This window comes from Puma concolor, chromosome B3 (assembly GCF_028749965.1).
Source record: "Puma concolor isolate L17-30 chromosome B3, mPumCon1.1.hap2, whole genome shotgun sequence".
In the NCBI taxonomy this organism is placed as follows: Eukaryota; Metazoa; Chordata; class Mammalia; order Carnivora; family Felidae; genus Puma; species Puma concolor.
Genome location: NC_141672.1, coordinates 46149094 through 46173336, shown reverse-complemented (window position 1 = coordinate 46173336; position 24243 = coordinate 46149094). Strand labels below are relative to the sequence as shown.

The following is a 24243-nucleotide window of genomic DNA, read 5'->3' as shown; positions in this document are numbered from 1 at the left end:
GGAACGTCATTGCCCTATAGAAGTTTATACCTGTTTCTCAGAATTACCAAGAAAAATACAAGGGTGTGTGTGTATGTAAAATAAAAAATTCTTATTCTATTCCATATTTTCTAAGAATTGCCTAGACTAATAGTGAAATTGAGCAGTTACTGAAATGAGTTGACAGAATTGCGTTGCAAATGCTTGCATGGCATTCATACTGTTCAGTGGTGATTATTTAATAAAATTTTAAGAGATTTTATAATTTAAAAGTTCGTATTTTCAATCAATAGGAAATAAAACAAGGAGAGGAAAGTAAAGGAACTATAGGGTAGTGGTTCTCAAACACCAAGTCATAGATTTCTCACTGTCTCTTACAAACAATTCACTGACTGGTTTGCTGTGAAATAAAAATAAGGGGAGGAAATATTGGCATAAGCTGTATCTCAAGACTAGAAATTATTCACATTTTGAGCATACAGTTTGGCTAAGAGAGGAAGCTTCAGTTTTTCTAATCTATATCGAGAATTAGGTGTGGGAAAAGAACTCAGGTTCTTGACTCCCTGGCCCTATGAAATTATTAGTATATAGTAAAGCAGATTATTTAAATGAAAACAAAATATCTTGGAACTGCCTTCCAATATATCCAGTACTCTTATCTTGTACCTGTACTAATTTTGGTTTTTCATCTTCTGTCGGGGGTTAATATATAAACTGTATACAAAATGAATGACAAATGACTAATGATTTTTTTTTCTTTAGATACATCCAGAGAGTGCCCAGAAGAAACTCCCTCCTGGAAAAACTAAAAAAGCAGTATTTATAACACTGGAATTTGTGGATAATTTATCAAAATGGCAGAAAGTAGTGAAAATACTAGCAAAAATGTAGATGTAAGGCCCAAAACTAGTCGAAGTAGAAGTGCTGACAGAAAGGACGGGTATGTGTGGAGTGGAAAGAAATTATCTTGGTCAAAAAAGAGTGAAAGTTGTTCAGATGCTGAAACAGTGAATGCTATAGAGAAAACTGAAGTTCCTTTAAGGAGCCAAGAAAGGAAGCACAGCTGTTCATCCATCGAGTTGGATTTAGATCATTCCTGTGGGCATAGATTTTTAGGCCGATCTCTTAAACAGAAACTGCAAGATGCCGTGGGGCAGTGTTTCCCAATAAAGAATTGTAGTGGTCGGCACTCTTCGGGGCTTCCATCTAAAAGGAAAATTCATATCAGTGAACTCATGTTAGATAAGTGTCCTTTTCCACCTCGATCAGATTTAGCCTTTAGGTGGCATTTTATTAAACGACACACTGCTCCTATAAATCCCAAATCCAGTGAGTGGGTAAGCACAGACTTGGCTCAGAGTGAATTGAGGGATGGTCAGCTAAAACAAAGAAGAAATGTGGAAGAAGAGGTGAACTGCTTCTCACATACTGATGTTCAGCCCTGTGTCATAACCACCAACAATGCTTCATGTAGAGGTGGTCCTGTGACTGCCTCTGTGATGAACCTGGTTTCAAATAACAGTATAGAAGATAGTGATATGGATTCAGATGATGAAATTATTACACTTTGCACAAGTTCCAGAAAAAGAAACAAACCCAAATGGGAAATGGATGAAGAAATCCTGCAGCTGGAAACACCTCCTAAGTACCATACCCAGATTGATTACGTCCACTGTCTTGTACCAGACCTCCTTCAGATCAATAACAATCCATGTTACTGGGGAGTTATGGATAAATATGCAGCTGAAGCTCTACTAGAGGGAAAACCAGAGGGTACCTTTTTACTTCGAGACTCAGCACAGGAAGACTATTTATTCTCTGTTAGTTTTAGACGCTATAGTCGTTCTCTTCACGCTAGAATTGAACAGTGGAATCACAATTTTAGCTTTGATGCACATGATCCTTGTGTCTTCCATTCTCCTGACATTACTGGGCTCCTAGAACATTATAAGGACCCAAGTGCCTGTATGTTCTTTGAACCACTTTTATCCACTCCTTTAATTCGGACTTTCCCTTTTTCCTTGCAACATATATGCAGAACAGTTATTTGTAACTGTACAACTTACGATGGCATTGATGCCCTTCCAATTCCTTCTTCTATGAAATTATATCTGAAGGAATATCACTATAAATCAAAAGTTAGAGTACTCAGGATTGATGCACCAGAACAACAGTGCTAGGAAAAGTGTAGGTATATGAGAATGATTATATACATATTTTCATTTAATATTTTATTTTTCTTATACCACTTTGAATTTTTCTACAAGGGCAGTTGAAATCCAAAATAAATCTCTGCCCTAAATTTTACTTCCAGATCAGTTTATTTTTCTTATGATAACAATAATTGTTTAAAGTTACACAGTAGGGGTTAATGAATATTTTTGACCACGTGTTTGGTTTTTGTTTTTACCAAATAGATTGTAAGATTTTTTTTCTTAATTGTAATTTGCTTATGATCCAGGGATATTTGGAATTTGGTAGGCAATGCAAATACAGTTAAGTAATCGGTATTTTGTATTTTTCTTTAAAAATAATCTTATGTTCTTTCCTAATGTAAATTCCTTGTTAACCTATGCCATTGGCATTCCTATACATAAAATATAGTTTCCCTGTCCCCCTTTCAGAGTTGTTTTAAAATTCTTCAGTAAAGCTGAGTGTTATAATTCACAATCTATACCAATGTAATTGAGTTTTGTAATTTAATAATAGGAATGCTGAAGGTAACAAAATGGTTTAAAATTAAACTTGAAGTGTTTCACTTTAAATATTAACTACTACTAAATTTGATTGATTGGGAAGAATCAAATGAGAACATGACTTTTTGGAGGTGAATTTATTTTCTACACTGTGGCGTGGTCATTTGTTATTTTTGAATAGGTCTTTCACTCAACTTAGATGAGTTGCTCTTTTCAGAACATGAATATTGTTCCTTTCTCACTGGAAGCTTAAAAAGTAATGATAACACTATCAGTAACTAGTAGTTACTAACATATTTAAGCAACTATGGGGTTTTTCTGTATTTACTTATGAACTGTTGCTTCTAATTAGCCTTTTTATAGAAACTCTGAGCCTGTTACTTTGGGGAAATGCCACAATATTATAAACAGCTACAAATTGCCATTGATAACCAAGGAGGACCTAAGTAGTCTTCATTATTTTAAATTGAGCTTGACTAAAGATTTAAGAAGTAAACGTGGAGCTCTGTTTTTAAGAAGCTTGATATTGGTTTTGATTTTCAGTTTTCAAATACTTACTCCTGTTTTCAGAATTAACATGTCTTTACTGTGGCTTCAACAAAGGGAAAACATTTTGAGAGCTACATGGCTTATGCCATACTGAACAGTACTGGGCACTGGGACTAATATTTTAAATTTACTGTCTCGATAGGGAAGTATATTTAGAAACATCATTATCCCAGTATAATAAAGGTAAATGGAGTGATAGCCTATCTAACTCCTCTTTTTTTTAATAGTCAGTGCATAATTTCCTAGATAGTAGTTTCTTCTGGTGAGCTGTCTAGCCCTTTGTACAAAGTGGCATTTTTAATATCATAGTAATTGATTTCTCAATGCTAATTTAGGTCCAGTAGTAAGCTACTTCTACCTGGATTGAAAGAAATTTGACTCAACTTTCCAACTCAGAACAGGTGTTTCATAGGTATCATTGCTTTTATGTTGAAGTGGCATTTTGCTTTCCTGCAGTTCTGTTAACATAAAGATGGCATTTTTCAGTAATAGCTTTAAAATAAATTTTTAGCCATTACCACAAAATTGAACCAGGAAAATCTCTGTTACCATTATCTTCTATCATTTTTTTTTTTCTCAGTGATCTCAAAATTGTCTTGGTTACAGTGAGGGGTAACTACTAAGTATGGCACCTGTCTATGGAGTAATGAGGCTCAGGATATCATTAACACCGATACTAGGATAAATATCTCTTCTAAAGATATTTCCCTTTTACAAAAGTAGAGAAGTCTCATACTACCTCATCTTTTATTGTGACGCTTTTGTAGATCACTGAGAAGCTTGTCTTGTTTACCAACAGAACACTTCCTAAATATCCATTTTTGGTGAAAGAACATTAATAGTATAGTAAGAATCTACCCGTGATTATAGTTTTTTATCAGAATTTGATAATGAGACTTTCTGTTTCTGTGAAACAATTATTGTTTTAAATATTTTTCTTTTAAAAATAACTTTTTATCAGTACAGAAAAACCTAAGGGATGACTAGCTAACAAGTATTCTGTTAAAGAGTAATTTTATAAAGAAAAATGAAATATAATTACGTTGTCTTTTATAATGGTAAAAATTAATGTTTATATGAAAATCAAGATCTAAGTAGCTTTTCATATATTCAAACTGGTTGCTTGTGATATATTTTCTCTGGCTTTCTTATTTTTCCAACTTCAAGGTATTAATAGCTGTTAACATTTTCAAAATACTGCCATATATATAGCCTTGAAGTAGATCTAATAAATGAGAGCAGGGAAGAGACTTATTTACTCTGAAATGGTTTGTATTTTTCCTTTGATGTTTGCTACAGTGAAAAGAAATCTGGAAAGTAGAAATATAAAGACTGGAGAAGGGAATTGTTTACCATGAAGGAAAAAGAAGAGTAATAATAAATTAATTTTTAAAGCATTAAAGAATTGAAATTTAGAAAGGTTAATTTCTTTCTCAGTGACTTTGTGAGGACACATTTGGAAGAGCATCCAGTATTCACAAACTAAATTTAAAAATGTGAAATATGTAATTATTGGAACATATAACTAAAATGATTAAGTTTTGAGAGGAACACAAGGAAAAATACAAATATATCTAAATATAAATTTTGTAACTAAGTTTGTTGGCATTTGAAAAGTGTAAATTCCAGAGTTGAGAAAGCATTCAGCATGGTGGAAATGTGTAGAGTTATTGGTGAGAAAGGATGGAGCTAAAAGAAACAAGATAAAATATTAAAATTAAGAATTTAGGCATCACCTCAGGGAAGAGCCTTGACAGTGAAAGGGAACTACTTAATCGCTAATAGCTGGTCTGGACCAGACACTTAACTGCCCTTTGGGAATCATTCTGCACTAATCAGGAAATAAACTTGACTTTTCTATTTCTCAAGCTTTTCAGGACACCACCGTCACCGCCACCACTGCCACCACCGTGCATCTTCTTTTTTTTAAGCTACACAGCATCTTGATTCATACTATAATTCCTGAAATATGCTGAATGGATATGTTTTTAGGTTCCTTGAGCATTTTTGTATAAAGAATCATATGTGATCTTTCTATAGCCATGCCATTCACTTAAATAATTCATACAGGGAATGGCTTAATTTAGAGGAAGACCTAATAGGAAGAAGATTAAAGGAAGCTTTTAGTCAGCCTGTGGCTAGATTTATTGATTTGGTGAACCGAACTGTTTTCTTTCCTGAAATTCAGCTAATGGTCAAAGAATGGCTTTCAGTTAAAGTTTTGACTTATTATAAATAATATAAAGAATGTCTTAGCAATTAGAAATCCTTTAAAAAGTAGAGCAAATGTGGCAAATAGGACTCATACAAATTCCATTTCTTTTGATAAGAAAAACACAAACCATTATCATTTATTCATGAGCCAAAGCCATTAAGAAGACAAATCAAGTTATCAGCTTCCTGTCTCTCTGAAGTTTGGATCATTTTATAGACCCACATAATAGGTTTCTTCCTATGAAACAAAAACCTTAAAACCTAACTCTTATAAATATACTCTTAGCTTTCATTTATAATCTTTTTTGTCACTTTTAGATATGATTATAGCTAAAATCTGTGTAATCAATAGGTTATACATTGATTTTAGTAGACAGACTTCACAGGAAAATAGACATAATTATTTCTTGAGACAACACAGGGAGAACAATGTTTAAATGTAAACCTGTGTGTTAAGTAATTTAATACCCAAATGAATAAAAGATTTTAAGTCATGCAGATTATTGTTTCTAATTTGGAAAAAATTCTTTACAATTTTGGTTTTAACCATAATCAGTTTTACGTTTATTATTTCTAAAAAATGAATGCAAAGCACAAAGGTTTTTTTTTCCCCTTTTTTTAATGGCATACTAGAAGTGAGCAGTGCTACAAGAGTCTGTACTAATACGTTAATAATGTTGGACACATAATGGAGGTAACTTTTCAAATGGATTGGCTTCTAGGTAGAAATATAGACTAATGGATATAACCCAATGGGAAGGGACTTGGGGCACATGAATCCTATTTCAAATAAAACCAGAATCTATTTTTTGTTTACTTTTTATTTTCAAATAGATTACTCAATCCTAAATTTTTACCTTCATCTAGCATACAAAATGTAGGTAAATAATACTTGTCACTTGACTTGCTGAAGGTTAGTTCTTCATTTAAGAGGTGACTCTTGGAGCATACTTGAAAATAATTTCTGTAATTTCTTGAAAGTAATGTGATGATAGATTTTCAAAGTATCCCTTAGTGGACCCTGCAAATTCACATTCACTTCTAGTCTGTAATAGGCTTTCTTGGCTTGGTTTGACAATAGAGATAACAGTACAATATGGATTTATGGTTTAGACTCAGGAATTGGATGAACAGTTCCAATTTCCTCCTACTCTTAATAAGGTTTATGTAAAATTGATGTTTGCCTAAGTTATTTTAAAAGTTGATTACATCTGCAGGTAGTAAAGATAATCACTTTTGTTGTGGTTGTAATCAAATCTAAGCTTTCAGACTTAAAGTAAAACTTGAGAGGAGGTTTACTTAAATTTTGTTGACTTTGCTAGGATTGAATAAATTCTGTGTAAACCAAGTATGAACTTGATATATACTTGAATATACAGAGTTTAAGTAGTAACTTCGCAAAGCTGTTAGTACTCTTGTCAATCAGGCTTGTGTGATCTTCCCCGTACCCAAAAAGAAGTAGACTGTTTACATTTTTATTTCTAATCCTGGAGTTGAATGTTTCTTCTTCGGTGTGAGTTCAAATAAATTGACCTGAATAAATTTTCACTTCTTAATTAAACTTCATATATAAAATACAAAGGCTTTGTGTCTTGTTTTTAAAACATTGTATATCCTGACTTAGCACATTCAACTTAAAATCTGAAAAAAATTTAAAAATCTATATTACACATTTTCTAATTTATAATACACTTTCCATCTTCGGTGTGTCAGTTTGGGTCTTCCAGAAGCAGATGCCAAGATGTCATTAAAGGTGCAAGATTTATTGGGGAAAACACCTATGAAGAAAGAAAGTGTGGAAGTCTTCATACCACTTTGCAAGTCTGACATACATGAAAGAAATTCGAAGGTTGGGTAGGGTGGGGTTCAGACTGCAGGACAGTTGTGAAAAAGCTAAATGGGGATTTAGTTTCTCAGCAAAGGGTGCCTGTGGGAGCCCACATGGGACAGGAACGGTCTAGCTCTAGAACTCTCACTATGCTGTTATTGGCTGGGAGCGTGGGAAAACGAGGCTGTCACTCTGATATGTGACCTGGACCAAGGTGAGATGAGGCACTCGACTTGGGCACAAAAATTTTCTGACCAAAAATCTCAGTAATGAAGATTACTCATTAATGTAATTCAGGCTAATACCATTTTACATAGACCATTTTCCCTGTTTAAAAATAAGTTCCCTATGCTGAGGTATTGGCATTTTCTCTATTACTCGTTTTTCAGTATGAGAAGTGTGTGTACTGGTGGAGCATACTCAGGAAACCTTAGTTTAGGTAGTTTCTAGTAAAGTGCCCCTCCCCAGTGACCCACTATGGGGTTACACAAAGCAAAATGTAAAGATATTGCACACTTCCAATATGTTTTGGTATATGTATTACATATACATATTATATATACTGCATACTATATACTTATGGCATCTTCATTACTCGCTAGCAGTTTCCTTGATGGCTGGGGAAATGTGTCAATCATCCTTCAGACGTGACAGTAAATAGGTAAAAGGTTTATTCAGAGATGAACACGTGGCGAGGAGAGGCATTGATCAGGAAGAAGCTGCAAAGACAGCTGCTCTTTTAGTTAATATCAATTGTCAAGCCATTTGTAAACGTCTTCTCTTTCCTGTTTTGTTCCTTTAGCTCTCCCCAATTTTGGCCCCTGGGCCGGTATCCCCTAATTGGGCTGCATCCACACCCAGCCAGCTTCGAGGCCCGACTGTATAAATCTAAGCATAGGAAACCCAGAATCTGACCTCAAGCCACTCCAGGAAACAAGTTAGCAATTTCCGCCACGCTACTCAAAACGTCACTGGCTACAGAAATTTCCACCGAGTGCTCAGAATTCCGGAAAACCAGGGAGCTTTCCTCCCGCCCACCAAAAGAAAGCTGCACCGCCCCGCCGGGCAGGCTGCAGTGCCGCAGGGAGCCTGCGGGAGGCGCGCGAGGCCCGGCCCGGCCCGGCCCAGCCCCGGTAGGAGGGGAGAGCGCGAGCGGGGGCGGCGCGCTCGCCGCTTCCTGTTCCGGCGCCAGGAGGAGCTGCGCGCTGTTAGTGCTGCCGCTGCTGCTGCCGCTGCCGCCACTGCCGTCAGTCAGTTCGCGCTCGGTTCTTCCGCACCCGGTTCGCTCGGACCCATCGCCGCTTGTAGACTTTACTGCGGTGTCGGATCTTGCTGGGTGAGGCTGCTTCGGCGCTAGGGGGATCATTGAGGGGAGCAAGGGAGCTCGCTCAAGCGAGAGGCGGGCGTGGTAACAGAGGTACCTCGAGTCGCCTCTTCGGGGGCTGGGAGTCAGCGTCTGCCCGCGCCATCTTCCTACGGGCTGCCGATTGCCCCCCCAAAACCCCCCAGGGAGAAGGCGTCGGAGGCAGGTCACGTCGCGCCCGACGGGTTTCTCCGCTGTTGACGTCAGGATCGGTTTGGGGGCGGGGCGGCGAGCGGGCCCGGCCCCTCCCCCACCCCTTCCCTGGCGGCGCGACCCGCTCGGAGGCCGGTTCGCTCCGGTTGATCCCGGACTCCCTTTGTTCGTTTGGTCCTAAAGGGCTCCGGGCTCTCACCTCCTGGGCCCGACCCCCACCCCGATTCATTAGTGTCTAATAAAACGGGAGAGAGAGGCCTGAATAGAGTCTTGGAGGAATCTGGCACTTGTTTAAGATTATCCGCAGTGTGACAACGTTCTGGTCATTACCAAAGGACTTGATGGCAAATACATTCGATGAACACACAGGACAGAAGCCGTGAGAAGTGCTGAGTTCTGTGATACTGTTTTTTAGGATTTAGGAGCTTATGTTACGCTTGGAAGCTTGTATATAGCTAAAACCATTTCCTCTTTGAAAATCAAGAGCAGTGCTTTTACTGGATAAAATTTTTAACGTTGACGCTTCACACCATACTAACCTGCCCGAAAAAAACTTTTTGTGGCATTACTGCTAAAGAAATAGCACCCTTACACCTGATGATTGTAAAGGCCTGTCTTGAACACGAACCTTCACTACAGGCCAAGGTAGCCTTCAGAAGTCTTTGGGAAGTTCTTTGTTCGGATGTATTCATTGGGCTGGAAGAACAGAAAATTTCCTTGGTACTGGTGTCTCTGAACCTCCCATTCAAAACTAGTTTGTCCTCAAAACTTGAGTTGGGTTGTGTATGTTAGAACGTTCTTTTCCTCTCTCCAGGAGGAACGGAGACCCATTCCTTAACTACAATCCTTGGGGCCAGTGTGTTTTGGAATTGAGAAATCTTTGGATTTTCTCTTCAGATCTTAGAGAATAAGGTGCATAGACAAGAGATCTCACCCCCGCAAAGTCGGGGCAGCATCCCTAATTCAAATTAATATTTGTGTAGCTATAGGTGTGCTACACTTTATGGAAACTATAAATATCAAGTCCGGTTTTGCCACCAAGTAAGTTTTACGCCAAACTTGGGAATGTTTCATGCCAAACTTGGGAATGTTTCTTTTATTTTCGTAAGTTTCTGACTTGAGAAGCGCAGATAAAGGTTTGCGGACCTAGAGTAGCGATCGTAAAAGCTAACGTTTGTTGAGTTTTCCTTGTGTGCCAGAAAGTGACCAGGAGATTTATTATGTAAGTCCCAGGGCAGGTCTGTGAGGTTGATATTATTCCTGCTTTTACCTCTGACGTTTGGAGAGGTCAAGCTGTGTAGAGCCAGCCAGTGAAGAGCTGCAGTTATATGTAGGCATTTGTAACTCTTTTAACCTGTGCTAGCTATATGCCTGTGTACGCAGGAAGAGGAGGTGGCCACCCACTATTTTTCGAGCGCTGTTATTATAGGCACTTGATTTATGAGTCCCTTGTAGTCTTTCACATCACTGGCCTGTTCTTTATAGTTGAAGAAACGGAGGGTCACTCAGGTGAGCTGAATGTGACTGAGACATTCAGACCTCAGACTAAAGGCCCTCTAAGACTCCTGTTCCTCCCCTTTCTGTATTCCAACCAGTCTGAACTGCTTACACTTCCCAGGGTGTACTCTTCAGCTTTTCCGCAGTTGGCTTTTCTCCTAGGGCCTGTCCCACCATTCCCTACACCCAGCTCTTTCTTCATTGTTCTTCCAGGCTGCAAAGGAACTGCCTCTCAGGATTCTTCCCCTGAGACTCCCTTCCTTGATTCCTTTAGGAGCTCTTTGAGGTTCTCTCGGTGCCCTGTGCTCACCTGAGGTAAGGTAGTTACTGTTTAAAGGGTAGTTCTCCACCACACTGTGAATTCCTTAAGCATTTATTCCACACAGTACTATTCACTTCCCCAAAGCCCAACAAAGTGCTTGGTATGTATGTTCCAGACAGAAGTATCCAAGGAAATGTAGAAAATATGGCTGACATAAGGACCGAGTTCCTTGAGTTGCCAAATGTAAAACAGAATGTATCTGGTAAAAAGACCAATACTAAAAACAATGATGTATTTTAACTCAAAATTTGTATTTTCGGTATATTACTGTCATCTCCCCACATACGAAACAAATCAGTGCAAAAGTCCTGATTTTTCTTAGTTTCTTCTCATTTTCATTTTACATGTCTGTAGTACTTCATAGATTATTAAATATGCTACTTTTTTTTTAAAGTTTATTCATTTATTTTGAAAGAAAGAGAATGTGAGTGGGGGAGGGTCAGAGAGAATTCCAAGCATGCTCCCTCAGCACAGAGCCTGATGTGGGGCTCAGACCCGTGAGGTGTTTGTGAAATCATGACCAGAGTCAGCAGCTTAACTGAGCCACCCCGGCACCCCTAAATATGTTACTTTTAATTATCTGTGAAGTAGTCAGGATTTAACAACTGTTTTGTGGATGATAAATGGTCTCTGGTTAAAGTTTGCCTTAGTCAAAAGACTTATTCAGAAGGATTGACGTCTAGGTTTCATAACTGTCTACTCCTATACTCTTTATCACTGCATCACAGTTTGATGGCCCTTTGAAATATTCCTTGTTGAGTAGTCACTAGTAAGTAATTTATGGAGTTCAACTTTTTAAAACCTTGTGATTGGACTGCCATTTTACTCTAAAAGCCATGAGTTACAGAAATATTTTACTCTTCTAGTATATGTCAAAAGAAATTTTGTACTGTTTTAAAATTACTAATCTCAGGGTGCCGAGGTGGCTCAGTCAGTTAAGCATGTGACTTCGGCTCAGGTCATGATCTCACGGTTCGTGAGTTCAAGCCCTGTGTCTGGCTCTGTGCTGACAGCTCAGAGCCTGGAGCCTGCCTCATAGTCTGTGTCTCCCTCTCTCTTGGCTTCTCCCCACCCTCTCAAAAATAAATAAACATTTTTTAAAAATTTGTTTAATAAAATTATAAATCTTGGGGCCCCTATGTGGCTAAGTCACTTAAGCATCCGACTCTTGAACTTAGCTCAGGTCATGATCTCACGTTTCGTGAGTTCGAGTCCCTCGCTTTCAGTGTGGAGCCTGCTTGGGATTCTTTCTCTCTCTACCGCTCTCCTGCTCATTCTCTCTCTCTCAATCTCAAAATAAACAAACCTCGAAGTAAAATAAAATTACTATTCTTGCTGCTTCGAAAATAAAATTAGTATTTTTCAGGTGATGCATAGATCCTGCCATAAAGTAGTAATGGAAAGTTTTAGAAGTAATAGCTTTAGAGTATTCCCAAAAGAGAAAGAATGGAAATCTTTCTTGATTATAAACTTTTGGGGAGGAGTAGGAGGGCCACTTCAAAGTTACATTGGCCTCATCTTAATAATTAGCATAATCCAGATATTTGGGAATAGATTTTTAGAAAATCTAGATTTTTAAAAATGATGTAACTCTTCTCACATTCAAACACTAATGTGCAACTCTATTTCTTACCTTTTTACAATGAAAGTATTCTCAAAAGAGTAAATTAGGATGTTTCCCATTAATATGAACACTGCAGGGGAGCCTGAGTAGCTTAGTCAGTTGATTCTGACTCTTGGTTTTGGCTCAGGTCATGAACTCACAGGTCATGGGTTTGAGTCCCTCATTGGGCTTCATTACTTTAATCATAAGATTTGAGAACCTACAGGATGCCTGGGTGGCTCAGTTGGTTGAGCCTCTGACTCTGGATTTTTGTTCTGATCCTGATCCCAGGGTCTTGGGATCAAGCCCATGTTGGGCTCCACATGGATCCTCTCTCTCTTACATATAAGAATATAAGATTCTTATATGTATTCTCTAAAAATATACATACATATATAAAGATTCTTGGAGCGCCTGAGTAGCTCAGTTGGTTAAACTTCCAACTCTTAGTTTCGGTTCAGGTCATGATCTCACGGTTCATGGGTTCGAGCCCCACGTCAGCTCTGCGCTGGCAGGGCAGAGCCTGTTTGGGATTTTCCCTCTCCCTCTTTTTCTGCCCTTTCCCTGCTTGTGTGCACTTAACTCTCTCTCAAAATAAATAAACATTAAAAAAATAGTTTTTAAAGCTTAATAATTAAAAAAAAAAAAAAGATTCCCGTACCTCCTTTATCTTCCAGGGTTTAATTTTTAACTTCAAATTTGGAAAGCCAGAGTTGCTGGGAAAGGAGTAATTCTGAAGACCCATATAGCAAGACCACATGAAAATGAGTGGATTGCTTTGTTCCCCTCTCCAGAATTAATGTGAACTTTGATACAGAACCATTTTGTTTCAGAAAGGCTCATCCTATTTAAAAAGTGTGTTAGTCTTATATAGACTAAACTTTTCATGCAATGAAAAGTTTCTTCAGGTGTTAGTCCTAAGAATTTACTATTGTGTGATGTGCTGTTTTAGTATAAAACAAACCTTAACATGGGAGTGAATGGATAATTGTATTTGCTCTACGTTTAAGATGTGTTTTTTGACATTCTGGATAAATAGCAAGGTTATAGCAGTTCTGACTTAGGCTTCATATTCTTTTTATCATTCCTCACAACTAATAATACTAAAAAACAAAACTCTCAGAATGCAAGGATGGCTCAGTATTAAGCAATTTTTATATGTAATTAACTAAGTTGATGGCTTAAAGGAGAAAAACTGAGATCAACTCATTAGATGTCAAAAAGATCTGAGGAAATTCAGTGTCTTCCCTAAATGTTTTTTTCTCTAGCAAAATGGAAATAAATAAATCTAGCAACATAGGCATAGACTTCTTTAATTTTTTCAAATCTCAAACTAAAATTGGGCATTTTAGTTAAACATTAGAGGCGTTTTGAGAAGAGTTGGGAACAAGAAGACCACTGTGCTCACTATCACTATTTAACATTTCATTGTGAAGTTTAGCTAACACAAAGGAGAAAAGAAGTTAGTTTGGAAAGACAATGTAAAATTATTCTTTTGCAAATGGCATAATTCTTTACCTGAAATCCCAGAGAATCAGCCGAGTCAGGAATAAAATAATTTAGTAATATCACCACTTACGAAATTAATACACTAAAATGTAAAAAAGTCTTAAATAGGGGCGCCTGGCTGCCTCAGTAAAGCATGCAACTTTTGATACTGGAGGTGTGAGTTTGAGCCCTACATTAATAAAAAAAAAAAAAACAAAAAAGCTTAAAAAACTATTGACAAATGACAATGATGGGAACTAGGAAGACATACCTTGTTCTTGAATGAAAAGTTTTGATGTTTTGAATATATTGCATGTTCCCTATATTAATCTGTAAATTTAATGCAATTCCAACCAAAACAGCAGCGAATTCTTCTTACTTATTTTTCTAAATGATCTGGAAAAAATAAACAATATTCAGGAAAATCTGGGGTGGGGAGTGAACAGTAACAATAGGTCAACTTACATTAAAAATTTGTTAAAAATATAAAGGTACTGAAATTAAGATGGAATATTATGGTGCAGATCAGTAGAAAATATCAGATTTCACATTATCTGTGGGAAATAATGGAGGCTCTATAGCCTAGTGGTTAAAAACCTTGGCTCTGGAATCAGACTGTACTGGAGTTTGAACCCCTTTCTACCTGCCACTAGCTCTGTACCTTTAAGCAAGTTAACTTGATGAGCTTCCTTTTCTGAAGCTGTAAACTGGGCAAAAGAATTTTGCATCTATTCAATGAGATCACCTATGTAAAACACTTTTAGCAGAGTGCCTATTCATGGTAAACACTGTGTAGGTATTTGTTGTTAGGAAGTATTTGTTGCTCATAGTGGCAGTAGAATGTATTAGGGGTAGCTGTCATATCCATTGAGAAGAGATAGATTATACGGCAATTATTACTTGAAAGAAAAAAAGATTAAAAAAAATTTTTTTTTAAATATGAAATTTATTGTCAAATTGGTTTCCATACAACACCCAGTGCTCATTCCAACAGGTACCCTCCTCAATACCCATCACCCACCCTCCCCTCCCTCCCACCGCCCATCAAACCTCAGTTTGTTCTCAGTTTTTAAGAGTCTCTTCTGTTTTGGCTCCCTCCCTCACTAACCTCTTTTTTTTTCTTCTCACCTCCATGGTCTTCTCTTAAGTTTCTCAGGATCCACATAAGAGTGAAAACATGGTATCTGTCTTTCTCTGTATGACTTATTTCACTTAACTCCATCTACGTTGCTACAAAAGGCCATATTTCATTCTTTCTCATTGCCATGTAGTATTCCACTGTGTATATAAACCACGATTTCCTTATCCATTCATCCGTTGATGGGACATTTAGGCTCAGAAAAAAAAATTTTAAATGAAACCATATTACTACTGTTACGAAGCATAGGTGAATTTTGTCTCATGTTTCAGAGCTAATTTCCTTACAGTTTAACAAAGCGTTAAAAAGATTTACTACTAAGTTGTAAAATTATCAAAGGCAAAAAGAGTACATACTATCTTACTCTGTTCATTGTGAAGTTAAAGAATAGGCAAAAACTAAGAAAATGATTGCTGAGTGGAAGGAGAAGTTGATTGGAAAGTTAGCATGAGTAAATCTGTAGTGAAGGAAAATGTCTGTATCTTTCTTGGTTAATGGGGCATGTATAGTTGTCAGCTTGTTGACCTGAACACCTCACATCCCATGCATTTTATTGGGTATTAATTGTACTTCCCTTTTAGAAATTGACAAAAGTGGCCCAAGGACATGAGCAAATTCACAAAATAAATTTATTCTGATTTGGGCATGAAATTTAAAAGCAGCTCTACTTTCCACGTAATTTTAAAGATGTAAGTTGAAACAACAAGGTGGCAGTTATTAACCTGCCATAATTAAAAACTGTTTACAATTTAAAAAATATCCAGGGTGCCTCAGTGGCTCAGTTGGTTGCACGTCCAACTTCGACTCAAGTCATGATCTTGCAGTTTGTGAGTTCGAGCCTTGTGTCGGGCTCTGTGCTGAGAGCTCAGAGCCTGGAGCTTACTTCAGATTCTGTGTCTCCCCCTCTCTCTGCCCCTCCCATGCTCATGCTCTGTCTCTCTGTCTCTCAATAATAAATAAATGTTAAAAAAAATTTTTTTTTTTTAAATATCCAGTGGTGAAGAGAAGTTTAAAAAGATAGTGTAAATTTGCAAAGGACTCTAAAGTGTCATGACCTTTATAAAAGATGGATTTTAGGGGCGCCTGGGTGGCACAGTCGGTTAAGCGTCCGACTTCAGCCAGGTCACGATCTCGCGGTCCATGAGTTCGAGCCCCGCGTCGGGCTCTGGGCTGATGGCTCAGAGCCTGGAGCCTGTTTCCGATTCTGTGTCTCCCTCTCTCTCTGCCCCTCCCCCGTTCATGCTCTGTCTCTCTCTGTCCCAAAAATAAATAAAAAACGTTGAAAAAAAAAAATTTAAAAAAAGATGGATTTTAGATAGCCTTACCTGCTGACTATAAATTTCACTTCTAGTACTTTTTCCTGGTGACAGATTCACAAGGATATGTGTTCAGAAGTGTTCACTGTATCATCGTTTTAAACCGCTCAAAATGCAAATGACCTAAACCACCACCAAAATGAGAGTGCAGATCACTTTTTTATATTGGGGATCACTTTTATATGACGTGCAGCCAGTAAACAGGGACGACATTTGTAAAACCACATGAAGTGCTATGGAAGTTTTCCCTATTAAAAAAAAAAAGAAAAAAGACATTATATACATGATTAAGTAAAAGTGGTATATGCAGAGAAAGTTCCTCACAGGATATACAAGAAGTGGTAAGCACTGGTTTTGAAGTATTCTTTTTTTCTTTCTTTCTTTTCTTTAGGAAAATGTCTGATGAATTTTCGGTAAGTTGATACATTTATCCTTCATAAGGTTTTTGACTGTTGAAAAAATGACATAGTTCTAACTATGGGCCTCAAGTCTTTTAATTTGAAAGAGATGCTTTGTGTGATTCTTGCTGGGGGCAGGAGGCACATGTGATTTTAATAGATGATTTGCCTTTATTGAGTTAGATATATTATGTTTGAAAATTTGTTGTTGTATGTATTTCTTTATGAATCCTTAAATTAAAAAATTTAAGAAGTGTTGTTACTTGTGTTCTCTAGTAACTTGGCAATGTTAATAATAGCATTTATTGGATATTATATACACCAGACACTATGTTAAGGATATTACATTAACTATCTTATTTAAGCCTCGAGTTAATGCTAAAGTTTTTTGTTTGTTTGTTTTTAATGAGGAAACTAAAGCTCAGAGAGGGTATGTAACTTGTTTGCTGTAAAGCCAGGATTCAAACCCACGGTATTTTGATTTATTATATTTAGAAAATTTGATCTTCTCTAAAGAATTTGCATTGTGAAGTTGGTTTTTATATTAAATGAATTGTTTTTAAACTGAGCAGCCTGCCTTTTGAAGATGTTCTACAGGTTTATAATCCCTGATTCTGTAGCTTACTGTCCTTTATGTGTATGTAATCATGTTTGACATGGCTCATCCCTGAAGATTGATAAGACATGCCTGTTTTGTATTCCAGTTGGCAGATGCGCTACCTGAACACTCCCCTGCCAAAACCTCTGCTGTGAGCAATACAAAACCTGGCCAACCTCCTCAAGGCTGGCCAAGTTCTAACCCTTGGAATAACCCAAGTGCTCCACCTTCTGTGCCATCTGGACTCCCACCAAGTGCAACACCCTCCACTGTGCCTTTTGGACCAGCACCAACAGGAATGTATCCCTCTGTGCCTCCCACCGGACCACCTCCAGGACCCCCAGCACCCTTTCCTCCTTCTGGACCATCATGTCCCCCACCTGGTGGTCCTTATCCAGCCCCAACTGTGCCAGGCCCTGGCCCCACGGGGCCATATCCTACACCAAATATGCCCTTTCCGGAGCTTCCAAGACCATATGGTGCACCCACAGATCCAGCTGCTGCTGGTCCTTTAGGTCCATGGGGATCCATGTCTTCTGGACCTTGGGCACCAGGAATGGGTGGGCAATATCCTACCCCTAATATGCCATATCCATCTCCAGGGCCATATCCCGCACCTCCTCCCCAAGCACCAGGGGCAGCACCACCTGTTCCATGGGGCACTGTTCCACCAGGAGCCTGGGGACCACCAGCACCATATCCTGCCCCTGCAGGATCATATCCCACACCAGGACTCTATCCCACTCCCAACAATCCTTTTCAAGTGCCTTCAGGACCTTCTGGTGCTCCACCGATGCCTGGTGGCCCCCATGTGAGTTAAATTTATTACTTAAAATGCACTAATAGTCACATAAACACAACTGAAAGATTACTTGCCTCCAGTTTGAATAGATTAGAAAGCTTATAAAACTTTTTAAGAGAAGGGGTGTGTGTATATAAGAGTACATTTCAAGCTTGAGATAAAGCATTTAAAAGAATAAAACCTACATATTCTTGGTACTGAAATTAGGACAATTTCCCAAAGATCCCCAAAGACTTTGTAATGTGGTAAGCAATATCCTTAACATCCTTGAGGTAAACTCAGGTGCATTTCATTGGACTTTTTTTTTTTTAAACATTTCTCAATCATGTTTTATAGCCTCACCACAAAGTACAGTTCAGTAAAAACAATCTTGGTCTGACTTGATACAGAGAGCGATTTTTAGAGAATCTAAGGCAGTGAATATATAACGTTGCCTATTCTTCCTGTAACTCTCCATAGTGTTTCTCAGCCAGAGTTTTGTTAGGTCCTCGGCAGCATTGAGATCGATATTCTATCACTATTCTGCATTGTCAGTTACAGGTAATGCTTCATGCTTTACTGTCAGCCAAGCCAGAGTAGTAGGGTTGACATCTTAGTTGGAGAACCTGTCTTGGGCATATGACCAAATAGAAAAGCAGCCCACTTCCTCCCGGAAGGAAGCCAAGTGAATCTTCAGAGTCCTGATTCTCATTAGTGGAAAAAAGTCAACTTACTCTTAACAAAATAATCAGATCTCCAACTAGATTAATCAAATATCCACCTCAACTGTAAAGGAAAAAGAATCTTTTTTCTTTTTTATAATTTTTTAAAGTTTATTTATGAGACACACTCACACACATGAGTGGGGGAGGGGCAGAGTGAGAGAGAAGACGCAGAATCTGAAGGAGGCTCCAGGCTCTGAGCTGTCAGCCCAGAGCCTAACACAGGGCTTGAACTCCCAAACCATGAGATCATGACCTGAGCTGAAGTCAGACTCTTAACCAACCGAGCCACCCAGGTGCCCCAGAAAAAGAGTTTTAATAAAATGCTCCCAAAACTCACTTTCATTAGTATAAATTCTTGCTATGTGTATTTTCTTTAAAATTTTTTTTGTAAATTGTAGCCAAAATAAATGAGATGACTTGCTGTTTGGATTTATTAAGCAATACGTTTATTTTAAGCCACAGCAAGGAGTTGTTAAATTCCACTTACAAAATCTAGAGGTTTACTTTTTCTTTTTTCTATTGCAGTCTTACCATTAAGTTAATGGATGAAGAGAGGACGCTTTGCTTTTTGAAGTACATATGTATGCACATGAATGCATACATAAAAATTGGTGGTTTCACTGTTCTTAGAGGGCATTCATGAAAGAACAACTCTTGCACCTCTCAGAGAAGATATCTGCCTCTTGTAACTTGGATGTATAGTACATCTGATGGATACAATCAGATAAAAATGTAAAAGTAAATCATTCAAATGTGATTTTTATTTGGTTTTTATGGAACGCTAAAGTGATGAAGTATATTGAATAGCTCTTTGATACAATTTGTCTAAAACAAGTTTTTGATTTGTTTAAATTATGAAACCACACACTTAAAACTCTAAGATGATGTGGATTATTGTTAGAATCTGCAACCTCATTGGCAAATTATTTCAAATATTTTTCTATAATCACTTTTTCCCCTAAATAAACACACTTTGAAAACAATCACATTGTCATAATTTAAACAAATGATGCCTCTCAACATCTTGAGCTGCCCTGTCTACAGGATGACCAAATCTGGTCCTCTTGAGGTTGTAGTTTGGATGTACGTTTTAAAGCTATTGGTAATTATTGTTTGATGTTGAGTTCATTAGCCAGGCAGTGTTTGCTTTTATCCTTGATCTTTTAGTAAAAACTTGTCTTTCATTTTGAGTTCCACCTGATTTGCTTCATTGTTAGCCAGATGGGTCACACATGTCTAAAATCTGCCATGTATGAAAACTTTTTTGTTTTTAATGCAGGCCAACATGTGTGTAAATTATTATTAGAGAATTAGCGATCTCTGTATTACTTTGGAATAGATTTTGAGATGTCAATATTGCTTTGGAAAGAACTCAGAGAAGGAAATAATTCTCTCTGTCTTGAACCTCAAGCCAGAGGAAGCCCTGGAAATTGCTTCATAGTGACAAGTAACTTGCATTCCCACAAAACGCTCTTCTACCCAGACCCTTCCAGGAAGATGGCTCTCCCTCAGTTCTTGAAGGAGCACATCCCTTAGTTTCTCTCTGATTCGGAAAACTGGCACACTTTAGGGGTCTAGTGTAAACACGTAAAGCAGTTACGTTTCAAGAACTTCAGTCATTTAGACATGACTGTTCTCTTTGTACAAGCGTGATCAAAATGTGTGTCTTTCGGAGTCTGGTTAAGCCGGGTCATGGTCTCTTGCATAGTTTCCTGCATCTGTCTGTAAAGTGCTTAAGGCTAATTGGTCAGTTCTGTATTTGTTGACAGGTAAACAGGTAGAATTGAGTGCCATCCTTCACAACTGTCCTCTAGTTCTAACACTGAAAATAATAAGTGTAGATCTCTGCAGTTGAGTTGAAAGCAGTGTGACTGTTGCTTAAATAAGTGTAACCACCAAAATAGCCTAAGTAGTTTTTTGGCACCTTATCTTTAAATCAGATTCTTAGATTCTTAGAACTGACTATGTTATTTGTCAGATAACATTTTGAAACTTTGAATGTATCCGTCGGGTTACTAAAATATGTTGTGAACTTCTTGACTAGTATAGGAGAGATTTATGTTAGAGCTCTTGTTTTTGCTTAGAAATGAGATATTTAGTAGTTTGTTTCTCTTATAGTTGAAATGTCAAGAATGCCAAATGCTGCCAATTTAATGGTTTGATAGCTACCTCCTTTTAAGAAAGCAAGATGGTCATCTTTGAGAAGAACATTCAGTGTTTAAGCTCCTTTTTAAGTAGATGATAGAGTCAAGCTTTCAGAATTGAAACTGAATTGTTTAGATATTTTCAGACTGGGGAATGTCGTTAGACAGCTCTTACATAGTGGCACAAGCGGTCTTTTTTTTCTTCCCCTTGCAAGGCAATCTGCGACTATCTACAACACTGTTGGAATCTTTTGTCAAAGTAGCCTCCCATTTACAAGGCAGGAGCCTTAGGAGGTATTTTAGCTTAGGGATCGGGCAATATCCTGTCAGCTAACTGGAGGAATAAGACGGGAAAAGTGAGATAGCAAAAATCTCCTTGTGGTTATTTTGGTTGTGCTACATTGGGGTAAGTTGACAGCTCTGGCTTTAGATACAATATTTAACACTAGAGGATGATGCTTGACTGAAACAAGTGGCAGCATGTTTGGGAATCTGTCATTGCAGAGTCTGTTTATTAGAGGAGAAAATCTGCTAAAGGATTGGGAAGGACCAGGAGCCTAAGATTTGGAATTACTACCCCCAATAAGTATATACATTTGGCTAGTAACCCATACTGCCCAGTGTGGCCATGACACAACACCTTTTCTTTGCTTTTCGAGGACTTTCCAACTAGTAGTTGGGAAATTTTTTTTTAACATAAGAATGGGAATCAAAGGGACTAGAATTTACTTTTATACTCCTTTTAGCTTTTTAGAGCATTATTTCTCAACTTGGGAGAGTCTTCATTCTTGTGGGCACTCTGGGACAAAAACGTATTTTTAGGTTCAGGGTAAAGTTAAAAGCAGAAGTTATTTCAGTGGAGGAATGGGGGAAAGGTTGCGAGGAAGGTTTTTTTTCTTTACAGGGGAATAATGTTGCTTTCGAAACAAGTCCTAGGCTGGCATCCGTTTAGGGAGGAGACCGTTTCTTAGAAAAGTTTGCCTGGTCTTTGAAGGGAATACATGGTGTGGGATATGCTGGCACTTGGACTGTCTCAGAGCAAGAACTTTAAGACAAATTTGATGGAAATCATTGAGATGTGTTGAGGAATAGTGCTTCTGGAGTTGGAATCTTAGATTTTGAAATGTCGAACCTAAAAATGACAACAAAAAATGAAAATAAAGACCTTAGGTCCTTATCACACGTGCAGTTTCTCAAGAATCAAGGCTCCTTAAATGAGTGTGTGAACTACCTTGGCTTGTCCATACTGGACTTAGCCTGACACCTTTTCATGCTTTTGAAGATGGCTGTTTACAAGTCTGACTCCACAGCCCTGTTTTGTATAAAGTAATGCATCGATTATTCAGGAGTAGACAATACATTTGTTTTAGTTACCCCAGGGCCGCCTCCTTTCTGCCTTGTTTTTAGTGTTTATTGTTTTCAGTAGAGAATAGTAAAAGGGGAGAGAAGAAAGGGGGTGACTTTTTGGCCTTGGTCTGGCACACCACTACAACAGAATATTGGCATAGAAGTCAGTTTTGCCCATAAAATTTTACCTCACAAATAATTCGCTACATACCGTACTCAAACGTACAGCTTTTGAAACTATTGGTATAGATGAACGAAGCCCTACTCAAGTCTCAATTACAATACTGTGCCTGGTTTGCATATCAATTAGTTGCCTATACTTCTAAGTGATGAGTGCCAATGTCTTCCTTCCTCACCCTGAATAATCTAGTGCTAGATTTATAAAATGCCAGGGTTATAAACCCTGGAAATTAAAGCTAAGCACAGGCCTGCAGGTGTTGGTTTTGAAAAACAAGGTTAGAATCAGATGAATCACACTGATATATGTACTATGCATAGAAAGTAAAGGGTGACTTTCAGGGAAGACTATAATTTAATCTTAAGCAATATTTAGTATTGAAGACAGACACTTTTTATTTTCAGAATTCTGCCAAGTAAAAGAAAAATTGTCAATAAAATAATCAGTATTAAAGAAATGCCATGCAAGCTTCTGGCTATAGAAAACACTGAGAACTGCATTCATTTAAGAGACACTTAAGTGTCTGATCCCGGTGCTTTGCCAGATTCCAGAGATACAGAGATGAAAGAGAATGCCTGTCCTGCAGAGGCTTACAGTCTAGGGGTGGCATTGGAAAATTCAGTAGTGCACCCATTTTTGGTTTACCTAGATAAACATTTTAATTTGCCGCTGGTGGAAATTATAGAACAGCCTTTGGACATTTTAAAGAGCAAAGTATGGTATACCTTTTTTTTTTTTAAGTAAGAAATTAATGTTTTTCAAGATCGTAGTGTTTGTCAGTGCAGCTATTCATGTGTGCAAAGTAACGGGACGTTTTTCCTCTTCACTTCCTCCTTGGATGAAGGCACTTAAACTGCCTGTCCCTGGTTAGCAGATACTGATTTGTTGCCATTAAGTAAACTTGACTTCTTATGCGTGCTCTATAAAAAGGTTTTTTTTTTTGTACTTTTTCTTAATATTGTGATTTTTTTTAAGTTGACTTAATAATGACAAATTTAATGTATGTAATTGTCTATGCATTTTAAGTTAAACTGCCTACAATGTGATTTGAGACCTAGACATTTGTTTGTATTATGAACTGTAAGCAATCTGTTTGAAACGTTAGGTTTATCACCTGCTGCTGTATTTGTAAACAAAGACATATGTTGCTTTAAGAAGTAATTATAATTAGGAATAGTCTATGGATGTGATACTTGATATTTTTTAAGATAAACTTGTTTGCTTTTGTGTATTATACCAGAAAACTTTTTTAAAAAATGTATTTTCATGGTTTCAAATTTTTTCCATGTATCTTATTCTGCAGCCCAGTTCTGAGCTTCCCTGAGAAGTCCTTAGTCTAATTAACTGCAAAATTGTTGTCAGAAAGAAAGAAAGAAAGAAAGAAAGAAAGAAAGAAAGAAAGAGGGAGGGAGGGAGGGAGGGAGGGAGGGAGGAAGGAAGGAAGGAAGGAAGGAAGGAAGGAAGGAAGGAAGGGTCTGAGACGCTCCTCTGTGTGTGACCTGCATTCACGAAGGCATTTAAATAGGCTGCCTGGGAACAACCCTCCACAAACCCACTTTCAGCAACATGGTGTCCATTGTGTGGGTTTCTTCTTCTCCCTTCAAGGCTGTGTCATTCTTTGTAACCAGGTTATCTGTATAATCAGACTTTCTCTGCCCCAGCTACCACCACCCCCACTTTCTTTTATGAAAGATTGTTCTATTCTTGTCATAACTACTGTGCCTGTGGTGAGGGCCACATTAATAAACTTGGTACAGTTCACCATTCCCTTTCCACAGGGGGGTTTGTTAGCCTGCCTTGAACCCCAGTGTGGTTGGGGCTATAAACGAGTCACTTGTACTATATTATGCTTTTGAAAGAGCCTTCTGCTTTTTGCCTTATAATTGGACACCGTGCAACTGTAAATTTTTTTAAGTTGCATTTGAT

General features: G+C 37.9%; 2 protein-coding genes across 3 annotated transcripts; both read left to right on the top strand.

The window, feature by feature from the left end:
- The first annotated feature begins 833 nt into the window (after positions 1–833).
- SOCS4 (suppressor of cytokine signaling 4) lies at positions 834–5936 on the top strand. Its single transcript, XM_086709703.1, has one exon. It carries the CDS (start codon positions 834–836, stop codon positions 2157–2159), a length of 1326 nt encoding a protein of 441 aa, XP_086565829.1. The 3' UTR covers positions 2160–5936.
- A 2554-nt stretch (positions 5937–8490) lies between these two features.
- Positions 8491–23578, top strand: MAPK1IP1L (mitogen-activated protein kinase 1 interacting protein 1 like). Of its 2 annotated transcripts, XM_086709706.1 has the most exons (5): positions 8491–8602; positions 10493–10594; positions 16538–16559; positions 17249–17953; positions 19174–23578. In XM_086709706.1, the coding sequence occupies exons 3-5, from the start codon at positions 16542–16544 to the stop codon at positions 19183–19185; spliced, it is 735 nt and encodes a 244-aa protein (XP_086565832.1). In that variant the 5' UTR covers positions 8491–8602; positions 10493–10594; positions 16538–16541; the 3' UTR covers positions 19186–23578. The 2 variants fall into 2 exon arrangements, with proteins under 2 accessions (XP_086565832.1, XP_025774746.1); XM_025918961.2 differs by lacking the exon at positions 10493–10594.
- Positions 23579–24243: the final 665 nt, after the last annotated feature.

Bases quoted from the DNA above. Each gene is read 5' to 3' on its own strand.
- SOCS4 (XM_086709703.1), top strand. From the start codon at position 834: ATGGCAGAAAGTAGTGAAAATACTAGCAAAAATGTAGATGTAAGGCCC.